At 49.2% G+C, this 13,073-nt stretch overlaps 1 protein-coding gene across 1 annotated transcript in view; it reads left to right on the top strand.

The window, feature by feature from the left end:
* AGRN (agrin) overlaps positions 1–3,597 on the top strand; it is a 306,032-nt gene extending 302,435 nt beyond the window's left edge. Inside the window, exon 36 of the mRNA XM_084822037.1 lies at positions 1,359–3,597. Coding sequence (XP_084678163.1) covers positions 1,359–1,516 — 158 coding nt within the window. The 3' untranslated portion in view covers positions 1,517–3,597. The remainder of the gene's footprint in view (positions 1–1,358) is intronic.
* The last annotated feature ends 9,476 nt before the right edge of the window (positions 3,598–13,073 follow it).

The following is a 13,073-nucleotide window of genomic DNA, read 5'->3' as shown; positions in this document are numbered from 1 at the left end:
CTACTTAGAGGAGCCTTGCCCAACCTGGTCTTCTCTGGATGTGTTGGACTGCATGGCTGGGAATTATGGGAGTTGTCGTCCAACACATCTGGAGAACACCAACTCGGAGAAGGCTGGCTTATGGAGTATTTATTCTAGATCTGGAAAGCTGCACCTGGAGGTCTAATGCGTACTGTGCAAGGCAAATCGCAGGCAAAAAGGGCAAACTTGCAGGAGGTCTGCCAACTGGATCTGGGTGCAAAATAGCAGGGGTGGGGGTGTAGGCAGAGCTGATTGCACAGGGGTGGCTATTTATTTCTTTATTGACTCACAGCGGGTTTTTTATGCCTGCGATTCACCACCACCCCGCCCCCAGGCTTCCAGATCAGCTTACAAAAATTAATAATAAGACGATCCCCGCCCCTCGGGCTTACGATTTAAAAGACACAGCACAAAAGGAAAAGGGATTGGGAGGGAGGAGAGGAAAAAAGCAACCCCCCTCCCCCCACAGGCACCCGTTCTTAGTTTCAAAAGTTCTTACAAGAGTTCCCTGCTCTTTCTGGCAGGGAAAGGCAAAACAAGGTCCCTGCACCAGTTCCTTCCCTGGCTCACGTATGGGGCCAGGTTGGTCTCCCCCGCTCCCTTGCTGTGGTGTTTATCCTGGGAGTAAGGGGGCAGGTGCATCCTCCGAGTGGCCCTTGGCTGTCGGGGCAGGGGCAATTACTGACTGCAGCCCGTGAGCCATACCGTGGGATGACCGGCACATACAAGTACTAATCTACATCTGCAGGCCAAACGAGATGAGAGTCTTTAAAAAAGTACGGAAAGGCAGGCAGTGGGGGATTTGTGGTTGGGGTGGGGGTGGGGAGACCATCCAGAGCTGGCCCCTGGCAGGAGGGTTAGAGGCGTTAACCCTTTGGTCCCCATCTGGATAAAGCCCCCAGTACAGAGCACAGAACTGTGTTTCCCATGCGGAAAGTTTTCCGTGTAGGGACTTCATTTCCCCCCTCTTCCTTCCCCATCCCTTTTTCCTTGTGCATCGTGTCCTTTTGAGCTTGTAAGCCTGCAGGCAGGGACCCTCTTGTTTGCTGTAAGAGAGCCTTTTTTTTTTTTTTGTCTGAGGAACAGGATAAATGGTCTTCAAATAAATAGCACTTTTCTGCACTTCGCAGTGTAGCCATGAGAAGGTAGGTCTTTGCCCCGAGGCGCTTGCTGAACACTCTGCACAGGCGAGTAAACGGAGAGGGGGAAGGAAGAGGGGGGCGTGGGGAGATGGGGAGATGAGATGCATTTGTACCTGAGGGGCGGGAGGCCGTGTTCCCCCATATGAGCTGAGCCTCCCTCAGGCCTGAGTCCTTCCTCCCTGTCTTCTCTTGTAGGAGGGCTAGAGAAACTCAGCGTGGCTCACAAGCTGCCCAAAGCCTACAGCACCGGCTTCGTTGGCTGCATCAGAGATGTCGTGGTGGACCGCCAAGAACTTCATTTGGTGGAGGACGCTTTAAACAACCCCACCATATTACAGTGCTCAGCCAAATAAAACGGCCTGCCGCTCTTCCTCCTTCCCTCCCTCTGCCCACTTCCCTCTCCCTCCCTCCCTCCCTCCCTCCCTCCCTCTCTCTCCCCTCCTCCTCCTCCTCCTGGCTATTGCTGTAATTATTTTCTATTTTTGTAAACTTATTGCTTTTTATATTTTTGTGGGGGAAGGGAGGGGGGAAAAGCAGGGAGAAGAAGAGGAGGACGAAGAGAGAACTTTTGGGGAGGGGGTGTTTTATTTTTGGTTACTCATTCGGTTGCAGCATTTATCTCCTCCAAGCCAGCCGGACTCTTGAGAAGGAGCCAAGCCTCCATCTTTTTTACAAAAACAAACGAACAAACTCTAGAATGCGACCAAGGAACAAACCCACTCCCTCCTGCCCCCACCCTGCTTTTCAACGTCATCTTCTGCTGTAAGTGACATTCATACTTGAAACTTTTTTTTTTTTTTAATCAGTTTTTGGTTGACACCCACGGGGAGAAAACGAAAAATATTCCCGGCAACGGTCCTGAGCCCGCGACGGAGTGAAAGGAAAGGTTGAGTTCATCGCGGCTTGGAACAAAGAACCAGCAGCCACTGATGCAGACTGTGGGGTGGGTGAGAGGGAGAGACATGGCCAGTACCTTAAGGTGGCAGAATGGAGCAAACCTGAGAGCCCTGAGGCAAACTGGGGCGCTCGCTGAGGAGGACTGATGAAACTGGACAAGAGCCATCAAACAAAGTCATGGCCTGGTCCTCAACTTGTTCTTTAGTCTTAACTAGGCTTGCTATTATCTTTGTGTACTCCCAATTAGGATGACAAAATGATGGATACTTTTCTCTCATTTGATGTACTTCCAATGCATATAAGTCAGGGGTACAGGGCCTCCCAATCCGGCTGTCCAGGATTCCTTATCTGGGTTTCCCCAGAAGGCCCCATCCCTTTTCCACAACCACTAATCCTAGTTTCCGGGCTTCGGTGAAGTTCCCCACCCCCTGTTCTAAAAGGTTGAAATGCCTCTCCGAAGGCTTAGTCACAGGCAGGAAGAGCTTTAAGCTAAAATAAAATTCTTGGCCACCCTCCTTTTGCCTCTGGCCACACCCACCATTGGAATGTGGCCCCCAAGGGCTTCTCTAAAATAGAATTCGGCCCTCCAGGTGAAAGAGGTTCTGCACCCCTGATATCAGTGAATAGGGGATCCTGCTCTCTGGTAGCAAGGGAGAGAATGGCTCCAGGTAGTTAATCTAGAGAAATACAGAATATAAAGGTGTGTTTTGGGGTGGTCTGGCAGAGAGATTGGGGAGGGGAGGTGGCAACCGTGTTCCTAGGCAGTATCAGTCCTGAAACTGTTGGAAGGCGACTTTTTATATTCCCAATCTGTTCTTTATTGGTCACTGAGGTGAGCGATAACGCCTTGGAAAACTCCCTTGGATCAGTTCAGCTTAGATTCTTTTTTCCTCTCTGCCTCTAATGAAAAGATTTTGGCGCAGCGATCGCTGGGTAGGCAGCGTGCGTGCTTTCGTGGCTGGGTGATTCGTGATGTTGAAAGGACACTCATAAAAGCCAAGGGAGACAGCCATTCCCTCATAAACACCACTCTGTGCGCATCTTAAAGAAAAGTTAAGGAATGGCACACTACCCTGCACTCCAAAAACTTATTTGACAGTGCCGCATCTGGGGTCGGAGCACAGGGTACGGGGGACTCATTCTACATATCAGCCCCTCCTAAATCTCTGGTGCACTGCTCCGCTTGCCCAAAGTGGGGTCCCTGTTGGCTAAGTGTGGCGTGTGCGCGCGCACACACACACACACACACTCTCTCTCTCTCTCTCTGACTATATTTAATTGATTCCAGCCCATTGATCTGTGACTGACTTTGGAGGGCACGTAGGGGGGGCTTATTTCCATGGTGTGCATGCACAAGGCAGAAGGAGAGAGACCGTGACCCCAAAGGCCTCTCTGGAACTTTCTAGAAGGTTCCAAGCAGAAGCAGGCTCAGAGATGGCCGAAAACGCTTTGGGAGCCCTGTGGCAGAAGATTCAAAATGGCATCCTCCTCCTTTGGTGATGAACAATGTAATAAAAAAAAACCCTCAGTAACTGACATTTTGCTGGCTTTTAATGGTAACCCCCAAAACTGGCCACGAGAAGCAGGCCGCGACACCCCCGGGTAGCCTCCGCAGATCCCCCACAGCACAGAGAAGGGTCTGAAGAGCCGCTGACAAGTCGGCAGCCCTGTTTTTGTTTTTTAAATAACTCCCCCCACCCACCCCGTCCATCCTTGGAAGTGCACAAGAGCAGCTGTGAAACCTATTTCCACCCGTTATTTTTATCCAGACATGTCTCGGCTCTGCACGGCCTGGCCGCTCTTTGTTGTTTACAACAGCCTACCGACAGGAATAGGTCAGAGGCCTGCGCCCTGCTGCAAGAAAACGATCCTGGGAGATGCCGTGTGTTGTGCCACAAGGCGCCTCCCCCTCGGGACAGTTACCAGGAGCCCTTGCAGCGATGACTACAAGGCCTTGAACGGAACACGTGGGGTCGATTTCCAGCAAGCTGCCTTTCTCGGATAGTGGCGCATATAAGCCTCCACTTGGCGCAAAGTGGATTTTGGAATGGCCGGATTTCAGGAGAATTGTACCAGCAGGGTTTAAGGCAGGGGTGCAGAACAGTCGGCCCGTGGACCAAATCTGGCCCTCCCGGCTTCCCCAAACGGCCACACTCTCTTCCCCTGGCCGCGCCCCCTTTCCACCAACTCATTGCTGGCATTCGTGCAGTTTTACCTGCACAAGGAAATGCCTCTCCTAAGGCTCAGTTACTAGCAGAAAGAGCTTTACGCTAAAATATGCTGGTAATTTGGGGCTCCTTCACCTTCAGCCCTGCCCACCACTGGAATGCAGCCCCTGAGAGCGTCTCCAAAATGGACTGCAGCCTTGGGGATGAAAGAGGTAAAACGCCCCTGGTTTACGGCCGACAGTCCAGAAAAGTGCTGTCTGAGCTTTTCACGTGGTAACCGGCAATGGCGCCATACACACAGCGCTACACCAGGGTTGAGGGTGGTAACACCCAGAGGCAGCTCTGTATTTGGGGCAAATGGGGCAGTGCCCCCTAGCTGTCCCCCACCCACTTGTGGCAGAGAGATCCTCCAACAAACAGGTGCATTTGCTCCCATGTGCAGCTGAGGAGTGCCACCCATGATCTTCTACTGTCCTTCACAAGCCCCCAGACAGACAGCACCAGGCCTGGCATCAGCATGCGGAATCCTTGGGCAGCTGACAAGGACCCACTGCTGACCCCTGTCCTGGATTCCTCTTTCTTTTTTCTTTTCCTAGTGCCAGGCAGCTGGGACCGTTTCCCACAATGCCCCTAATGTAGTGACATTCCAAAGCATTGTGGGAAATGTAAATGGCAGCTCCCCCCCCAACACACACGTAAGAACAACTTCACTAACTAGGCAAGGACCAGTAGGTCCTACGTTGAGAACACCCTCAAACCTGGAGTTGACCCTGTGCCGCCCAGCCCAGAACCTTGCATTGTGGGATTCCCTTTCGCTGTTACTCAGAGACCAAGCGGATTAATAAATGGCTATGTTCCAGACTGGGCCTGGGCTGTGTGGGCTGTTGACACAAAGACCAAATGGAAGGGGCAAGGCTTCCTTGCTTGGGTGGGTCCTGTTAGGAAAATATATGGGAACAGTCACCCTCACATGCCTACCTGCAAACATAAGCATCCTCACCTCCCCCTGCAAACTGGTTTTCAGATATATGCACATACTATATGGCAACATCAAGCCTGGCTTATGGATGTATAGCAGGGGTATTGAACCTCAGCCCTGCAGGCCAAATCTGCCCCTCTGAGTTCTCTGGGGGGCCATGCCTCCTTTCCCCTATTCATTGATCACTTGGTACTCTCCAGACTTCTGTGCCAGTTTCCTCCTCATTCTAAATGGGTGAAATGCTTCTCCTAAGACTTAGTTACTGGCAAGAAGCACTTTAAGCTGAAATATGCAGGTCGTTTTTGTGCTTTGGCCACGCCCCTTTTTCATCTGGCCACACCCACCAGTGGAATGCAGCCCCCAAGAGTTTCTCTGAAATTGAGTCTGGCCCTCTGGCTGGAAGAGGTTTGACACCCCTGATGGACAGTACCGATGTGCATATGAATGTTTGTATGCAGAGTGGCCCAAAAGTAGGGATACAGTATAGTTTATTTGCATTTTATTACATTGTTTATTACATTTACATTTGTTTAACACTGTTTAATCTCATAAGTGCTCGAAATGTATTCCATCAACAATGCAGCATTCCTCGAACCTGTCCAGAACACAGTACGACACAAATGCCGGTCTGCATCAATGTCCATAAATGTATTCCATCTCTCCCCCTCCCATCAACATTCTAAACAACTGTATACCTACTTTTGGGGGTATACATAATGGATTCTCCGCTGAAGGGGAAACGCCCATAATACTGTTGCAAGAAGAAGGGTGTGAATGGAAGGCATTACTCAAAAGCACAATTGTCTTTGGATGCCTCCATTTCTGGGGATGTCCTGCTGGATGGCTTCCTCACTCCTGAAGAATTGTTCTGAGCGAGACTTGGTGGGTTTACAAAAGGGTCATCATCAAAAGGAACATACCCCCCCCCAGCTTACCCTAAACCTCACACTGGCATCAAGGGTAGGCATGCTTGGGAATCTGTTGGGGGCCCACACTCCCTGACAAGAGCCCCCTGGAGCGGCTCCTGCTCTTCTCCATTGCAACCTGCTTGTCTACCTGCTGCTTGCTTTGGCCCAGATGACGGTGGGGGTGAGAAGGAGCAGGAGATGCCACGGCCTGCTTGCTCCCTGGCTGTCTGCCTGTCCAGCAAGTGGCAGCAATGAGGAGGAGCGGGGGGGGGGGAGCAAGAGCAGCTGGTGAGAATGGCGGTGAGAAGGGAGACCTGCCTATGGAGGGGGCCTGTTGAGGGTGTCTTGCCCAAGGGCCTACAAAAAAACCTGTAGCTGTCATTGCATCCATAGTTTAGGGCTAGGTAGACATTTGTCCTGAGGGCAGCTCTCTTGGGACTCAGAATGATTTTTCTGGTGGTGCTGGACTCCCCTGACACCAGGCTCCATCAGCTGAAAACTTTGCACCAGACTCACGGAGCCGAATGGCAGGTGACTGGCAAGAGCACAGAGGCTGTGTTTGCCAGAGTTGCTTCATGCAGCCTGCAGACTCACTCTTGTTTGCTATGCTGGAAATAGAAAAGGTGATGGAAAGAAAGGCACATCGCTGTAGATGCAATGGGTGCTTGCTGTCCCCCCCACCACCACGCATCTCCATGTATTTGGGAATGCATGTCTCCACTTCATGCGCATATGTTTGGTGTGGTTCACTGATGCGCCTGTGGTGCAGGTGAAAGTTTGGGAGAAAAATCAAGGGAGTTGTGCATTGTTGCATCAGAGGAAAAGAAAAAACCGCAAACCGAAACATCGTCTTAAACTTGTTCTTAGGACCAAGTCAAAATCACAAAGATAGGATAGCGCTCTTCAAGTACTTGAAAGGTTGTCACAGAGAGGAAGGCCAGGATCTCGTCTCCATCATCCCAGAGTGCAGGACAAGGAATAATGGGCTCAAGCTACAGGAAGCCAGTTTCCGGCTGAACATCAGGAAAAACTTCCTGACTGTTAGAGCAATTCGACAAAGGAACCAACTACCTAGGGAGGCGGTGGGCTCTCCCACACTGGAGGCATTCAAGACGAGGCTGTCAGGGATGCTCTGACTTGGATTCCTGCATTGAGCAGGGGTTGGACTTGATGGTCTTGTAGGCCCCTCCCAACCCTACTGTTCTATGATTCTAAGTTGTGAGCCAGGTGTTGTATTTCACAGGGTCTTCCTTGGGATCAGTGTTAAATGGATAATAAAGAAAACTCGAGAGAGGTTTCTGGTAGAAGGCATGGTGGAAGCCCAGCGTCCACTCCGTTTCAGTCTTACAATTCAGGATGTTCCTTGCAGGCTAATTAGGTTGCTTGGGGGCTGGCACAAAAGCTGCAGTGTTACACCAAAGCTTGTTGGGATGAAAAAGCTCTCCCTTTGCAATTTTTTGAAGAAAAAAAAAATTAAGCAGTTCTTTGAATCTGGCTCTGGCATGGAAGCATAAAACAGCTCTATGTTGTGTTCCATTCCAGCAATGTTTTGTTTCAATCTGAAATTGGAGACTGCTTTTGTGGGTTCCTGGCTGGAATGCAGGTGGGGAAAGGTATGACCGAACTAAAAACTGAGAAGAAATGGTTGAATAAACATTACAAATTCCTTGATGGACAGGCTATCCAAAGGTCTGTGGCCCTCCATTGTTGGTGTTGTATAGGTGGGACCCTATGGTCTTCCAGCTGCTGTAGGGGCCAAAACAGAAATGAATTTAAATGTGTGTCTTGTGGCTCCCCTCCCCCTTTTTTACTCTAAACTAGGCCCAGGGGCCCTGATCTGGATTGGGACTCTAGCACGGGGAATAGGGATGCTTTTATGATCTGGATTGGGGCCCCTGTGCCTCCTTTAGAGTAATATTTTTTAAAGGACATAGCTGCTAGGCACACATTTAAAGGAAAGTCTGTTTTGGCCCTAAGCAGACCTCAGGAGTATGTTGTAAGATAATGTCCACCTCTTCAAAATATGGTCTTTTAAATTCTGGATTTGTGTTCAGCATTATTTGGGGATGGGTTGTAGGTTACACCCCCATAACCCATCCATCCTCTTCATTTGCCTTCTGCACATGTGTCTTCCAGCTCCATCTTCAAGGAAGCTGAAAGACTCAATGAATTAAAATCTTGTGGTGGTATGTTGTACAAAAGAAGCTTTCCGTCATGGGCTCAGTCAATGGGCCAGGAAGTTTAACCCATCTTGGCTGCTTGGAGAAACATGAACCAATCAATAGCCCTCTTCAGGCATTTGGTAATGGATCATGTGCCATCTGGGACACACGGCCAATGCATGTGCCAGTGTCTGGGGGCAAGCCAAGCCAGCATCTTCTTGGAAGACCCTTCACATGTTTGGTACCCACAGATACCAAAGGACTGGAGTAGGCTATTGTCACTGTGAGAAATGCATTGATGCTCTGACCCAATGAGTTTGCCCTCTGAAAAATGGCAATTTTTGGAGAAACAGCAGAGGGGAAGGGGAAGATAGGCTCCCGCAAGCATGCAGAGATTTTTGATGATGCACCAATATAAGTTTTTCGATTTAAACATATATATATATATATATATATATATATATATCGAGAGAGAGAGAGAGAGAGAGAGAGAGAGAGAGAGAGAGAGATCTGCACTACATTTGAATCTTGCAGTGCAGGCATCCACAGCTGTGAAGAAAAAGGGCTGCTCCAAACCATTCCCCATGTGAGGTTGTGGCGGTGTGACTCTCCTTTACACCAAGATGGCACTACATCATGTGCTTGAAGATTTAGTCAGCCCGTGTCCAGACTGCACCACTTCAGATAGGAGGTGGGGACGTCTCATGATGGCACGCTCCTCAGTACAAAAAATCCAAATGATCTGCACATAGAAAACTAGCATGTCATTTCTCTAACTAGCATGGTAGAGAAAAGGGGGACAGTACAACCCCCTTTCTCTAACATGCTACTTTCTATGCAGAGGTGGGTCTGCTTGTTTTTTTGCACAGAGGAGCATCCAGGCATGTTGAACATCTGTGCAGTGGTACAGTCCAGACACAGATCAGCCAACCCAGTGGATATCTCAAGCAATGGAGCTCCCTTTTTCTTTTTTGGGCTCTCTCATGTTTTGGTTCTCATAGCTTGAAAGGTGTATTGGCACGACCCATGGTTTATGTATTGAAAATCCCAGCAAAGTTGGGGCAAAGGGATGGCAAACTCCATCGGTCCTGTTGGACAGAGTCAAAGATGGACATTTTATTTGGACAGCATTTGGAAACACGTTCCTAACAATGCACATGGCAAATGGACACAGCATCTTTTCTCCTGTTGAGCATCTAAGGGCACAATCCTATGCAAATTTGGGCAGAACAAAGGCCTACAACTCCCAGCATGCCCCAGCCAGCCATGCTGGGAGTTGTAGGCCTTTGTTCTGCCCAAACATGCCTAGGATTGTGCCCTAAGTGTTCTTCAGTTGGGCTGCTAGGTTGGGTTACCTGGCAGACTTGAGCTGTTGGCTCAGCAGATGAATCACCTTCCCCCATGTATTAGTAGCTGCAGAAGTAAGAATCCCAATGGTGTAGAAGTGTTAACAGGAGGAAATGGTTCTGTATGGGACAGCCAAGCTCCATGAGCAGCAGAGAGAGGTTCCTGGGGAAACAGAGCGAGGAGAGGCAGCCAAGTGTGGGAGACCAGCTGACTCAAAGCAGTGGGAAGCCCCCCTGCACACCCTCCGTGGACATGAACATCCATGGCTCCTGTTTGTATCCATGCAGCTGGTACAAGAGGGGATTGCATCCTCAAGTCTTAGGGGGACTACACCCTCGCATTGATCAGCACCACTTGGAGTTTCCACACCAGATGTCTCAGACTACAACTCCCATACTCTCCAGCCATGGGAGTTGTAGTCTGTCCAACACATCTGGAGGAACCCCAGGCTATGGGAGAAGTTGCAATAGCCCCACAGCCAGCAGCATTTTAGAGGATTTTATCCTTAAATGCCCAAAATGTAGGCTGCATATTGAAGAACGGTGAAAAGAAAAGAAATCTGACTAAGGGTTCAGCCAAAGCTTCCAAAGCGGCATAGATTTCCAGCATTTCTATTTTCTGTTTGGTGGTATGTTATATAACACATTTACACCCCCTCCTCCCCATAATGTTTTTAAAAACAATACCAGTGGAGGTTTGGATCAATTACCCAAGTGAACAGATTGCAATGATGATTTACAAGGGGATTGTTTTCTCTTTTAAATGGTCCACCTGGCCTCTGTTTTGGTTTGTATTCTTTTTGTAAGGGTAAATTAATGACTGTTGTGAACTGCTGTATGAATTCAGAAGGTGGATGCATACTAGAAGGAGTGGCATGATTTAATACTCATTACTAACTTGTGTCTTTTTGTCAGTCACCATGAATTAAAAAGAAAAGTTTGGAAACCCTTCGGTATGGTTAAAGGAGCTGTCATCTGTCTTTCTCCCCCAGCCTTCCAGTCCTTTTCGAAACTGATTGGCGGTAGATACCAAACAGACAAAAGGAAATGCTTCCTCCCACAACCACGCCAGTGGCCTGTGGAACTCACAGCCACAAGATGTGGTCATCGCCCCTGGCTTAGATGCCCTTAAAAGGGGATTAGATGTGATCACAGAGGATGAGAAGCCTGGCCCAGGCAAAACGTTCCTAGAGTTCCTTCCACCTTTTCCTCTTAGGACTCAGATTCCATACTGCTAGCCATCTTCACTGTACTCCTCTGAGCAGATTCCAGTTTGTTTACATCAGGGGTGCAGAACCTCTTTCTGCTCATGGGCAGAATTCCATTTCAGAGAAGCCCTCGGGGGCTGCTTTCCAGTGGTGGGCAGGGCCAAAGGCAACAAGGGCAGGGCCAAAAATAGAAGCACATTTTAGCTTAAAGCTCTAAACTGCTAAGAAGTAAGCTTTCAGAGAGGCGTTTCTACCTTTTAGAACTGTAATAATAATAATAATAACAACAACAACAACGATAAAAAATTGCATTTCTATACCGCCCCATAGCTGAAGCTCTCTGGGTGGTTTATGATGGGGGAAAAAGCTGCAAAAGTCAGGAAACCACCAAACATCACTGGATGGGGGAAGGGGGTGAGGGCAGGGGCAGGGGCAGGAGTCTTGGTCATCTGGAAAATCTCAGAGGCCCAGATTGGGACCACTGGTCTACAGCCTTCCTAAATTGTGGTGCCCCAAACTGGACACTATTCTAGTTGAGGTCTGACGAGTGCCTGGTCATCATACCCTGTTGTAGCCTTTATTGGCTGGTGCGGGGATGTTCCCCGGGATGATCAGGGGATCTTCAACTTGCTCTGACATTTTGTTGTTGCTTTTTTGGACCAGGTGGGTGGAATCTGAACTCCCCAGATTGTAATCCAACGTTGCATCAAAAGGCCAGAGCAAAATAACAGTTAAATCCCAAGGCTTGCGTGAAGAGGGGGAGAGAAATTGCACTGCTCGGCACAGCCCCTCTGTTTTTGCCTGAGCGTAGTTGCATCCAGCAGCAGTTTCCCAACAATGGCCCTGTTGTACCAGCAGTTCGTAACATCTGTGCGCCTTTTGCGAGAGTGACGCAAAGGTACCCAGGAGGGGAGGTGGCGGCTGGTGTCTGCTGGCATAGGACAAAAACAGCTGGCTCATGCCAACTGCAAGCTGGGGATGCAGGCAGCAGAAGGAGGAAGTCAATAGACCCATCAAGACTTTGGCCATGCCCCGTGAATTGTGGAAAAGGGATTAATTGGACATGCTCCTTGAAGGAAGGGGTGGGATAGAGCTGTAATAAGCGGGGGACCCAAGCCTGCTGTGAGACATTGACAAACTAAACACAAAATGGCCATCTGAAAAAAGGGAGGCTGTCTGCTCCCTCTCTGCATAAACTGGTCTGAAGTAGGGATGAATCATAGAATTATAGAATAGTAGGGTTGGAAGGGGCCTACAAGACCATCGAGTCCAACCCTCTGCTCAATGCAGGAATCCAAGTCGGAATGTTGTTCCTGTTTCCAAATTATGCAAATGTGGGTCCCATTTGCAACCCTGAAGGCAAACGCAAGCAGGAATACAATTCCCGGGAATTTTTTGCAATTTCCCGAATGCGTGTTTGCATTCAAAAGTCTGCGTTTGCACTTCCAAAAATGCACACTTGCACAAGTGTGCACCTGTGGCAGGTGTGAGTGGAGCATTCAACTGCCCACAAGTGCAAAGACACAGCAGAGTTACCCATCCACGGAGAGGCTGCCTGTGTCTCTATGTTTTTCGCATCACTTTTTACCTGATCCTTCTAACTGGAGATGCCAGGGAATTAACCTCCGGACTGACATGCAAAGGTGCTCTCCTGCTGAGCTATGGTCCTTCCCTTACACCTGAAAGGACTGAAATGGGTATTTTTGTAAAATCGTGTTGTTGTTTTTTAAAAAAGCATTTAAAGTGGATAATTAGTTTTATGTTATAGATTTAGGGTGAAATGTTGGTCAGAAAAAAAAGTCCTACAACTCACAGCTGGGGCATGCTGGGAACTGTAGGGCTTTTTCTCTTCAAACATGCATAGGGTCATGCCCTTAATTTATCTGCACACTCTGTGGGGGTCTTATGCTGGGAAGCAGGATATCAATGAAAGAAATAAAAACATTAAAAACACACACACAAAACACCACTTGGGCCCTTGAGCAGCAGAGGCTGGGGACTCCGACGTCAGTGGGGCGGTGAATCCGCTCCAGGCTTCAGGCAGAACTCCAAGGAGCTATCCAAGGTGCTTCCAAACACCTTGGAGAGCTCCTTCAGAGTTCTGACTGAAGCCCGGAGCGGATTCACTGCTCCACTGACTTCGGGGACACCAGCCTCCACTGCTTTGGAGACGGAAAGAAAAGGGTGTGGGTCAGCTCTTCCATGCCACCCACGGATGCCACAGAACATACACAGAGCAGTG

The sequence above is a fragment of the Heloderma suspectum genome, chromosome 15, assembly GCF_057233095.1.
Source record: "Heloderma suspectum isolate Gila_16-S chromosome 15, 16-S_ref, whole genome shotgun sequence".
NCBI classification, from domain to species: Eukaryota; Metazoa; Chordata; class Lepidosauria; order Squamata; family Helodermatidae; genus Heloderma; species Heloderma suspectum.
The sequence above is the reverse complement of the archived record's forward strand: the minus strand, read 5'-3'. Positions and strand labels throughout refer to the sequence as shown.